Below are 12,771 nucleotides of genomic sequence, written 5' to 3'. Positions count from 1 at the left end.
ACGTAAGCGTAGTAGCCCTATATGAGTGTTTAATTCATATAGGGGGGTATGGGCACATATTTTATACACCCGTCTGTCCACCTTGATGGCGTAGTGTAGCACCGCATTAAGGCGTGACGTGAGCGTTGGACGCGAGCGTAGTAGCCCTATATAAACCCATGAATTTATATAGGGAGTATGGACAAGTGTAAATACATACATATATTATAGAGTCTGAGAGGCTCGATATTTTATGGGATAAAGGTTTTATCGCTTGCGGCATGCATTCGATTTTTCCTTAGAAATTAATTTGGGGAAACATAAATATTTTAATTATTAATTTATTTTTTGTCCACTCACTCTAACGTTATTAAATGTTTTCCCCTGGGCCCTTCGTTTTAAATTGCCCAGTCTACAGAATTCGGGTTGGATCTAGTAGGAGACGAGGCATAGTCACCCGCTTTTCGGCCAGTTTTCATCAGTAGGTTACCTGTTCAACCTACTCGTGTTTTCTTGCTTCCGCTTGTGTTTAGTAGCTCTGAATACTTTAGAATTTTTGTATATTATGTGATATTCAGAAGCGTTAAATTAAGAGTGTAATATGAAATTTTCGACTTAGGGTTGTCCATCTGCAAGGGAGATTTGCTTAATCTTTTCAGTAAATTTTCCTTGGAGGTGGTCCCCGCACGACTTACTCTGGGTTTCAGGGTGAAATTCGGGGTGGGTCGTGTCAGTGTAAATATAGCTCAACGTACAAGATTCTTGTTCCAATTATATACACCATTTGAGAGAAATAATATTACTAATTCCATGATGAATAATAATACAACATCAAATAATTATTTATCCCCGGAAGAATAAGTGTAACTCATTGATATGAAATCAATATTACATAGATCACGATTGCATATATATGATTATTGGTGGGATATATAATAGAAAATTAATCTAGCTAGCTGCTGGCTATACTATTGTGTTACTATTTGTCATAAGAGAATTATTGATCAACTAGTCTCTGCAAGTTCGAGCCAGTCTCCTTGGTTAGCATCAGCATTTAGAAAAGAATTCAATGACTGGAAATTGAGGATCGTAGTTGGTTGAAATTGATCATCAGCAACACAATCCTCACCACTACCAACATTATCACTCCAATATTGCTGATGCAGCTGCATTTCTTCAGAGAACAAGTTATCACCGCCGCTTGAAAATTCCAAACCGAGGAGATTGGCCAAGCAAAGCTCGGAATTCATGTCGAAATCCATCAGGAAATCTGATGAAGAAGAGTTTTCCAACAAAGATGGAGACGACAACCCATTCCCATCAGGCTGATGATCTACTACTGCTTGTTGACGATGATAATCCTCAGGCTTGTGATCATCAGCAAGGAGCAACCCTTTGCGTGGTAACTGTGGGTTGATGAATACTTTGGTGCACTTGGCAGCTTTGGTTCTTACCACATTATGGGACATAACATTCTTGGCCTTATTGGATCTTGGTTCACCATGACCAGCTGATGAGGGTGATGATGAATGAGCTTCTTGGTCTGGAACTCGTTTGCTCAGATTGGTATTCCAGTAGTTTTTGATTTCATTGTCTGTTCGTCCTGGTAGCCTCCCCGCTATTAGAGACCATCTGATCACAATAACCCAGTTTATATGAGAAAATTAGTTTGCTTATGCAAATTAGTTAATAGTAACCCAGATTTTGCTTGTTAGAATCAGTGATACAAGTAATTGATTAATTACCTGTTGCCCAGGAGCTTGTGAAGCCTGACGATGAGCTCTTCTTCATCAGGTGAGATGTTGCCTCTCTTGATGTCTGGTCTTAGATAGTTCAACCACCTAAGCCTGCAGCTCTTCCCACATCGTTTCAGTCCTTCAATAATAACATTGCAAATGAAACTAATTAGAGACATGCATGCATATAATCAACTCAGAAAATTAAACCCGAAAAAAAAAATCTAGCTCAAGTCTCTAATTTTCTGCTTGATGTATCAAGTACCTGCTTTCTTAGGGAGATTTCTCCATCCTCCTTCACCATGGACTTTGATGTATTCAGACAGAACTCTATCTTCGAGAGCAGTCCACGCACCTTTGTTCAAGCCCTCCTTGGCACAACAAGGGCTTCTCCCCATTGCTCAAGTTCTTTCTGTTCTTGAGCTGATACTATGTTTTCTGGTTCTGAATTTTCTAAGACGACGCGTACGTGCGTCTTCGATTTGAGTTCTTCGATCTTCCCCTATAGCTTTGGAGAGACTCACACTCGTACGTGCTCCTTTATAGCTGTGGTTTTCTCCACCCTATGTTGTATTTTATGTGTACAATTTGCCAAAACAAAATAAGATGACACTATATGCCGTGGCGGGCCCCTGGCCATCTTATCAATTAATTAAGTTTTTTTTAGAAGAAAAATAAACCCAGAATAAATTACAACAAGTTGGCTTTAAAGCGCCTAACACAAGACTGACAAGAGTAATTAAGAATAAGGGTCATTTAAGCCTGAGAGGAAACCCATCAAATCAACACTTCAGGTGAAAAATTAAACAGAGTGACCGACCGAAACAAGAGCATCTGTAAGTTAATTAATTAAGTTAGTGATGATTCACTATTTAAAATTTTTTTTTAAAAACATATATTTCACTCTTATTACAAGCTAGTAGTTGGGATTGATAAAATGATCGAAGCATAATCAAGAGCAAAACCAAGGTGGAAAATGGTTTCCCACTAGAGATTGCATATGATATGTATATATGGTGGTATGCTTAACTCGAACTCTTTCCATATTTGAGACCAGAATACCGAAGAGTTATGTTAGCTAGGAGCAGTAGCTAGAATGCATGATGTGCCACACAATTAGTGTGTTGATCACCATCAATTCGGTCCAAATAGCTAAATCAAGTATTACATGTGTAGTGATAGACACATCTAATAATAGCGTGTGTAATATGGTGATCACCCTATGGCCACTTCAAGCTCCGTGTATAGCTACATAAAATGGGGTGAAATTGGCACACCTCTTTGCTGACAAACGTACACCTCTAACTTTATATTGAAAAATTATTCATGAATGACTGAATGAGTGTGGTTTATGATAAATAAGATGTCAATCTCAAACCTTAAATGGACTTTTTGTGGTTTATGATAAATAAGATGTCAATCTCAAACCTTAAATGGACTTTTTGAATATTGTTGATCTTGAAGTATTTTTTTTTCTTCTTGTTTTTTTTTTTAAATAAGAAATTCTATATCGATCTTTCAGATCATTTGGTAGTTAACTAATTATAATTAATTTATAGTCTTACAAATTTAATCAATCTCAACCTTACCAAATGGTTACATATTTATAATCTATCGTTTAAAAAGAGAAAGAAGTTACATTAAGAAGTTTCTTTAAGATAACTAATGTTTACAAAGTCAAATAATAAGGATATTCGAAACCTCATTATAAAGAGAAAGAAGTTACATTAAGAAGTTTCTTTAAGATAACTAATGTTTACAAAGTCAAATAATAAGGATATTCGAAACCTCATTATAATTCATATCTCTCCAATACAAAAGGGTGAGCTACAAGAATGATGATCAAGATTATAATCTATGAACGGTTATATTATGCTATGGTTAACTACTAGTCACAAATGTTGTTATACTTTTCTTCTCACCATTCTATCGAATATTTGATTCTGATCGAATGCATGTATGTTCTTCCAATTTCCTATCATGCGAAAAGCATTTTTGTTTTGTTTATTACATGATTTAACTTATTTGCCTGAGCTGATGCACGTTGTTTCATCACTGATCACTTAAATATAATAACAAGCTAGAAAGCATTATTTCTTCCCACAAATTAATAACGTTCCATACTGTCTTTAAGGGATAGTCGGTAGATTCATATAATTGCATGATTTCGTTTTTAAGATTTTGGAGTATGGAAGGTTCTGAGGCAAAATCTTCATGGCAGTATTATTTTATGAATGATTGATAAACACATGATTTTATGTTGTAGATTGGTAGATGAAAGTAGAGCAAATATTCAATATACTTGTCATTGGTCAACCAAGTCATTTTCATTTTAGCTATGAATTGACTAGTTAGAAGATATATAGTATCACATAACAAATTGATTACACTTTCTTCTTTGGGCGTACATGAACAAAATCTCCATCTGTAGCAAAATATATATACATTAGTATACGATCGATCTTTTTCTTATTTGAATTAAACTCTCTGCATGTTGCATAAGCTTCCTCTACTACCCTTGAACTAACATTCTAAGAGAGTCGACCCTTGAAAGTTTGTTAGGCTGCGGCCGCCTCGATCATCTTCTATCTATTTCACATATTACTTCTTCTTCTTCCTCTCTATTTTCCTGTTTTGTTTTTTTACGGGATGAAGATGAGAGGGTCATACCTACTATCAACGTCATGAAAGTAATCATCAAGTCCTTTTTTTCTTTTTCTGAACTAGAGCATCCATGATCGATCACTCTATTACGTCCGTGCATGTCTCCATCGATAACGACCCTCCATATATTGCATTACGTTTTTCTCTTTGTTATAATCATTAAATAAACAAAATGATGGTGAAGATGAATTTCTGTATAATTGCAATAGTCTATCAACTGTACAAGGCTAAGTACTATAATTATATACAAGATCAGTAGAGCTAAAATCTCTCTAGCCTTAATGCTGATTGTGTTTAGATCCACAAATCAATCTTATCACATATTTGGATGCCAACTCCAGATAAATGCATATCAGCAACATGAATGCAGATTTTCCTTTAATATTACAGGGATGAAGCAGCTAGTTTCATTTCTTGAAGTATAAACTACAAACTGTATCTCGATCGATGTCCCATTTTAATGAAGGAACAGTTCAAGTTTGATGCACATACTGTTTTGGACAGATTTGACATAGTTTTCGTCACCGGTGATTTTCCAAAACAGCTCAAGATCCGACTTTTCCGATAAGAAGCTTCCGGCCTTCTTAATATGTATGTATATTAGCGTACTGGATCACTGTCGTCTGGAGTTAACTAATTGCTTGTAGCAGTAAAACGTACTGTGTTTTCATAGAATTGGAAAAATCAAAGTTTCCTATTAATCGCTTGTTACGGGTTACTTTTGTCATAGTTTTAACAAATTGTCTTAGCTAGTTCCACTTACAGATCATTCTATTTGTTTTGTGCATATTTCTGTCCCAGCTAGGGTGGCTGCTTTTTCCTAGCAAGCACACTAATTCTGGATCCTCATGGAAAAAAGCATCAGAAGAGAAAGCACAAATCATAAGCATGTTCTAGACTCTGTGTTTAGGTAGCTAAAGTGTGAAATGATTAGTGATATAAGTAGACGAAAATGGAAAGTCATTAATCGATGTAAATTGTCAAGGGGTTGTTGATCTATTAGAGTAGTAATTAAGTAAGTAGTTGGTATATTATTACCAGATCCAAACCTTATTAGATGTAGTAAAAGCGTACATCAAAAATATACTTATTATTTTTCCTTTCTTAACCTTAGATGAATCATAGTTGCTTAAATGGCATGGTGTCTGGCTGTCTGCTATGTGGATCCAAATTAACCTTCTCGCTTTCATGTTGTTATCCAAGATTTGTCAAAGGCCATCAGGTGCTTCCATAATGGCACGACTATAAACAGAGCAAAAAGATCAAGTATGTTCTATTTTCTTTTTTGTTTGGATTGGAGTATGAAACTTAACATTTTGTTGAAGAACAAGAGATGATTGGTGTAAAGCTGTTAGCAATTATGTTGTAATGCATAGTTAAAACATTTCACGTGCCAAGTTTTAGAAAATTTTTGGGTAACTTGACACAATAAAAATGTAAAATAACAAAATAACATATTAAAATATTAAAAAGTACTTCTACATCCAACAAAAAAATGTTAAAAGTGCTTCACTTTTCTGTTAGATCTAAAATAATAGGCCAAAGTCAATTAATTAAGTAAAATGGTTAAGGTGTCAAAATCATCTTCTAATTTTATATAACAATACGTGTCTTTCTTTCAACGTGTAGTTTATTTGATTCTAGAACCAAAATCATGGTCAAGAAATGTCATTGTATGAGAAATAATGAGAGGATTGAAGCCGGTGGTGATCACTTTGCATCTTTGAAATTTATTAGTTCAAACACGAATATTCATACCTGTTTGAGATACTGTGAAGTAATCAGTCATCTGTGACATCAAGTATATTTGCAAAATCAAACCGATTAGTTTGTAACATATACTTTAGGTTAATTGCTTACCTTAAAAACTAGGAAGGTATATATGCATGACTGCAAGTCTGCAATATGTCTTATGAACCTTCATTGACTCTGGCATTGAATATATACTCTTTTGGTCAATATATATGAATCAAATTACATATTTGCTTGCTCCCGATCGACGAGCCTGCAATTCTTCTGCATTGTCGACTCATGCCTCGTAGCTGTTTGGTATCTGTCACATTCATACTCATTACCAAACCTAACCCTTACCCTAATTAACATAGAGAATCATCTCTGTGTCTGAGGAAGTGAGGAAGCTATAATGGCGGTGAAAATAGACTGCATCATAAGCTCATGCCTCGTAGCTGTTGGCCAAAATAACCTGTCATAAGCTCTGTGGCTGTTTCATTTTGATGGAATACCATTCAAATCTTTCTCTCCAAAGATAAAACTGGACGAACAATTGTAAACAGGAATAGCAACGCCACACAACACAGAAACTAGACATCAGAAACATGTTGATTGCATTTCAAGTTCTGAACTTAAGCCGAAGTCAGTTATCGACGCAAAAGATCCTAGTTCACTTGACATTATATCTAACAAGTAGCAATCCTGATTCTTACCTACAACAGCACAGCATAGAACTACATCAAAGGGCAGAGGCAATAACATTTGATTTCAGGCTTTCAACTGCATGTTAAAGCTACTCTAGAACGGAGCAATAGTTATAACAGTCGTATCTTGTGCTCTAGTTCAAATACTTATACAAAATATAGACAGCCAAAATGGGAGTTTTTGGTCTGTGGCCTCTTCATCTAAATGCTAACTCCATATTGTAAATAGAAAATCACAACTCTTTCTCTCAAAGTTTAAACCAGACAAAAAATTTTTTGTAAACAGAATCAGCAATGCCATAAAATACAGAAAGTACTAGACATCAAAAACATTTTCATTTCAGATTCCAAAACTTCAGCACAAGTCGATTATCAACACAAAACAAATGGATCTAGACATCAAAACCATTTTCATTTCAGATTCCAAACTTCAGCACAAGTCGATTATCAACACAAAATTAAGAAATGGACCTAGACATCAAAACCATTTTCATTTCATCTTCCAAACTTTATTTCTAGGTTTCTACTAGACGTTCATTCTTATTTCCAGGATGTTTGAATTATAGATCGACGTAGTTCCAATAAGCATTTTAATTCCGTCAAAGCTCATGCCGTGCTTTGTTAACTTGAACAACGTGCAAATTAATGAGAATGGAATCAGGCCGGCCACATCGATCAACAGTAACTTTATAAGAGCCTCTAGGTATGGGGGAATGCTAGGGTGAGTTGATGCATGCTATGCATCAACTATTTGAAAATAATATATATAAATGAACAACTTGTTGTACAGGTAAACATGTCGTCCAGTAATATTATGATATGTGTAAAAAAATTACAATTTTAAGGACCTTTTAATTATGTTATACTAGAATTGTTCAAAAACTTGTAATGAGGGTCGTAAATGTTGTAATTACTTAGTTTACCACTAAATACGTTAAATATGGTATTTGTAGTAAAGATATAAGGAATGGTGTAATTTACTTAAAAAATGACCATAATTACATAAAAAAGAACTATTTTACAAGATTAACGACTTCAGATAATTTATGTATGATTATTAATATTTACAATATTTGTTGTCACTAGAGATAAATTTATCGTTATTTTCGTAAAAATGATCGTATTCCAAGTAATATCAAGAATACGACTATATTTACCAGTTCTACCTTAGTTGTTGTAATTTATAGTAAAACACGTTGTATTATAAGTAATTATCTCAATCACAACAAAATTTACATAAAGTAAGGTATTAATTACTAGATAAAAGACTTTATTACACAAACAACTTATTTACCATATGTACATCAGTTTATCACTATTACGACAATTTGTTGTCAGATTGGTAAAATAGTTCTCGAACTTGTAATTGAAAAATTACTACAAATACAAGCTTGATTACTACTTTTTCAACAATTTGTCGACTTATGAATCAAATGGTTCTCATACAAAGAACTACCATGAAATCGACGTTAATTACTACTTTCAGCTCAATTGTTGATAAACGATGTAAAAACGTCGTCACATAACTTAAAACTTCTTAAATGACATGATTTACAATATAAACATCATCCTTACATCATAAGAGTCTCAACGACAATTTAGTGAATTTACTCATATTAATAACATTTTACTTGTATAACAACACATATGTTATTTTATTGGTATATATATTTGTCTAACTTATAAAATAAAATTTGATTGACTTTGTATTTCTTTTTTTCTTTCTTTAAACCGTAAACCGTATAGCCCTATCTAAAAACACTATAGTTTGGATCCACATTACATTTTCAAGTGTTACCCTTTAACTTCTAATTGATCGATTGTAGAGATATTCGGTTGAGAGACAACTATTTTGACAAATACTATATTCCTAAACCCTAAACCCTAACTGTATGGATCCAAATTACACTTTCCTATAGTTTTACACTTAGGAGCTGTTTGTTTGCGATGATATAATACACAGATAGGATGAATTATATCCTATCTGACGAGTTGTTGTGTTTGCACACCCTGATATGACGCAACCAGAAATCTTTTTTCTTGTCAGACCTTCATTTAAAATCTTGTTAGATAGGTGAGATAAATTTTATCCTCCTGGATATGAGCAATGTCCCTAATCTTCGAGCTCATTGAAAAAGAAAAGAGACTTCTAACTTCTTCTTCAACCTTCATCAACCGACCTCAGCCACCGTCAATCGACCTCGACCGTCATCAACCGGCCTCATCGAAGCCTCCTAATCTCAGCAATCATGACCGTCATGATCGATGTCGTTATGACCTTCCTGATCGCCGCCGTTACAAGACCTCCTTGGTTGCCGCAGCCACCACGTCCTTGAGGGCTGCCGTGAATGACTGCATAATCATGATCCTAATCTATTCGATTTTGGTCTAAAGTCAACAAAGTGAAGGATCAAATCTGAGATTGATTACAAAATTGTCGTTGTCTTCAGCCTTTCCGGTGAGTAGCTGAAGTTTTATCTCAATCTTGCTCTCACTGTTAATAAAGTAGCTGAAGTTTTATCTCAATCTTACAAAATTCTATTTTAATAAAATAGCATTCGTTCATCACTCTTAATGACAGAGAAAGCCATTTATATCATTCTGGCTGCACTCCTATTTATCCGATCATATAAGAAATCAAACTGGCATATCAAGTTTCGGACTTTCAGGTGCAAAATCCTTTCTAATTATTCTTTCATAACAAATAGATGCAGCCAAGTATGGAAGGCTAGTATTTGCTGGAAGGCAACTCTTTCAAAACCTTGGGAAGATCTTTCTCACCCTGAACATTCAACCACCTGGCGTTAATCTACACACGCTCAATGCTTTGCTTCAAGGTTCTAGTTATGGCAGGGTTAGGATAGGCTTTGAAGAACTCCTCTACTTCCTTAACCTTCTCAAATGAAGCAAGCTGCAGACCAAGATGACCAGAAAAGGACATCTATGAGCACATTAATAGAGGAAAAATGAAAATGCATTATCAGATTATAACTTTACCAATAAAATTGACTGAAGACATCAAACGACATTTACTGCATAAACCAAATGCCAACCAAAAACTTACCAACTCCACAAACATTAACTCGAAACAAAATTCATGATAAAAGAAGGGAATGGGACAGAATGTTAGAGTCAGCAGATCGGGTGAAGGTTGGAAAAATTCTATTAAAATATGCTTGAAGGTGTTGAAGATAAGCTGATGAAGAGAAGGATTCAGGAGATGATGAAAGAGTGTCTCAGTTCTTCCACTATAAACTAAGCATAAGTAATGCATGTGTATATAATATCACTGCAATGGTATTGTACATATACACCATAGATGTCTTTGTTCTTCTGCTGGGTTCTACAAATCCTACAAATCGAAAAATAGTCTGATTAAGATCCCACAGTATTGTTCACGTTTAAAGTCTGTTGTTAACAGGGGGACACAGTTTACCTGATTTTATTGAGACCAGACATAAGGAAACTGGTAGTGTAAATTTGCTATGGAATGATAGAATAGCGTCCTAGTGTAGGAATTTTGTTTGGAATGAATAAATGAATGCTCCCATTTCCAGGTTTAGTCACAATATATGAATGCCTGTGTTCAACACCAATCCATTTGGGATGCAACTCTGTTACGCCTATTGATAATGCTAACAAAGGATTATGGATTATTAACATTTTATTAACATTGGAATGAATATTAACTCTGAGACCAGATGACTAATCAATTGAGTTGTACAGTCTAGTGGGAGCAACCATTCTTGTTATTTTGCAGAGAGATGGAAACAAACTCTATAACTAAAAGCTTTAATCGATTAAGACTTCATAAACAGGAAAATCAAGACAATTCATTATGACATAGAAGAAAACAGACCGATGTTTTTAATTGTATACCATAGAAACTGACTGAAGCATTTGATCGAACAGGTGGTGGGCATCAAATTTTAAGCATTTTGATTCAACCATATTATCAAATAACACACCAAGTAATGCACGAAGACCAGTGGAATCAGTACAAGTAACACACCAAATTATCAATTAAATACCCACAGCATGATTTAGCAGCTTTCTGATAGCAAAAACCCATACCCAATTATCATCGAACTAAACTGATATCAAATTGATTCTAAACAAAAACTCAAACACCCAACAACTAATTCATACCTTAAACTCTTCAAATTGAGGAGAATCTTCTGATTCATACCTTAAACTCTTCAAAGAGGATAATCTTCTGAGGTGGAGAACTAGAGATGAATGGATGAAAGAGGTGAAGACCAACCTCTTTCTCCTTCCTTCACTTTAGGTTTTATCTTAGCAAATCGGTGCAAATCGGTAGAGGAACGAAACGGAACGGACTTCTTCATCGATCTGTTTCTAAGGTAGGGTTTTCTAAATTATGTTTTTGTTTTTGATTATATTTTTCATATATAAGTTATAAAATTACATGCTACCTAGTAAATAAGTTATCAATATTGAATAATCTAAACCGTTAGATATATTCAAAAGTTTTATTATATCCAACGGTCAAGAATACTCATCCTAGAATTGTCCTTAGGTATGGAACTCGATCATACACGCAAGATCGACTCTCATTGAAGCTCGTTGAAATTAAATCTTAATCTATTACTGGTTGTCAGTGACGAGGAAGTGTTATGATGACATGAAACAAAATATGGATGACTTGTAGTGTCATTCAATTCATTGTTCGTTTTATGATCAAAATATGCATGCATGACCTTTTTAGTTTCATTCAGGTCATCCACAAACAGTCTATTAATAGTTATTGGGCATTGTATAATGTAGACCATGAATTTTTTGTTTACATACTCAATCCTAAAGAGAAAATGAGATATAGAAATATAATGTATAGTTTGATAAGATATTGGAGAAAATTAAACGGAGCAAACTTTTTGTTCAATTACTGGAAACAATGTGTTTATAGCAAAAATTATAAAACAAGATAATGTAAACCAGTAGTACTAGCTGAAGTCTTAATTATTGCAAACTTGTTCTTTAGTGATCAAGTGGAAGATTCTATCAATGAAGCACAAATGATTTTTATCGGCATCGAGATACCCATGCCACCAAAGGGTGAGCAAGATCTAAATTCAACTGCAACCAGTAGGACAGAGCGATAAGAAGTATAATGACAACGTAGAATTAATTCTTGATTTGCTCAAAGTATTGAACCAAATTAAGCTGTAAACGACTCATATTATTGAATTATATGTGAAAACTTTAAGCTTTACGCATGTATAATGAGATGAGTAACGTACTCTAAACAATGGTAGCGTGCGACGAGTGCATCTTTAAGAAGATGGATGGAGCACGTCCCTCGCTCTCTCTGCAATATCTGCAGACATGTGCAAATCAAGAGCTTAAGAAGCTAGTCTGATCCCCTTCTCATATTGATGGAAGAACAAAAGGACCACTAGTCTGGGAAAGGTCTGAAAGGGATCGTACAGCACATTCATATGTGTAGCTTGTTATTTTCTGTTTCAATATAATGTCGATCTATCTCTCCCTACCGTTTTCAATCATTGTAATAAGAAAAACTTGCATAAAAATGGAATGGACAAGAACATATATAGTTCATCGGCAAATTAAAACGACACCAACCAATTAATGGGCGATTGCATATTGTAGACAGGTTACTTCATCTATATGTGCTCTCGAGGGTTTATATAATAGGTCCTGATGTAAATTAAAATATCTGGTATTTGATAATAGTCTCACCAAACTTTATATGTAACGAAAAAAAAACTTTATTAAATGGAAAAACCATAGTTATTCATTTAATCAAGAGGAAATTAAGCATAAATTACAAGCAAACAACTTTACCTCGAAGGAAGAATTATATAGTACCCGTTCAAGGGCATGCATGTCGAACTAATTAAAGAAGGAGTTTTGAATTACAGAATTCAGAAATGCTGAAGGCATTGAGATCCACATGGATCTGCATCAATCGGTCG

At 34.5% G+C, this 12,771-nt stretch overlaps 1 protein-coding gene across 1 annotated transcript; it reads right to left on the bottom strand.

Annotated features, from left to right (window-relative positions):
* Positions 1-966: 966 nt before the first annotated feature.
* On the bottom strand, positions 967-2,227 carry LOC101315177 (myb-related protein Hv1-like). The gene is made up of 3 exons (XM_004287570.1): positions 1,981-2,227; positions 1,725-1,854; positions 967-1,611 (listed from the first exon to the last, which is right to left on the bottom strand). Exons 1-3 carry the CDS (start codon positions 2,111-2,113, stop codon positions 984-986), a joined length of 891 nt encoding a protein of 296 aa, XP_004287618.1. The 5' UTR covers positions 2,114-2,227; the 3' UTR covers positions 967-983.
* Positions 2,228-12,771: the final 10,544 nt, after the last annotated feature.

This window comes from Fragaria vesca, linkage group LG1 (assembly GCF_000184155.1).
Source record: "Fragaria vesca subsp. vesca linkage group LG1, FraVesHawaii_1.0, whole genome shotgun sequence".
Lineage (NCBI taxonomy): Eukaryota > Viridiplantae > Streptophyta > Magnoliopsida > Rosales > Rosaceae > Fragaria > Fragaria vesca.
This window is presented reverse-complemented; position numbering and strand designations above follow the sequence as displayed.

What these genes read in the sequence shown, in the direction of transcription:
- LOC101315177 (XM_004287570.1), bottom strand. Translation starts at nt 2,113, where the DNA reads ATGGGGAGAAGCCCTTGTTGTGCCAAGGAGGGCTTGAACAAAGGTGCG. An exon ending in AAATCTCCCTAAGAAAGCAG is followed by an intron (nt 1,855 to 1,980) that starts GTACTTGATACA and finishes TTATTATTGAAG; the next exon opens with GACTGAAACGATGTGGGAAG. An exon ending in CACAAGCTCCTGGGCAACAG is followed by an intron (nt 1,612 to 1,724) that starts GTAATTAATCAA and finishes TATTGTGATCAG; the next exon opens with ATGGTCTCTAATAGCGGGGA.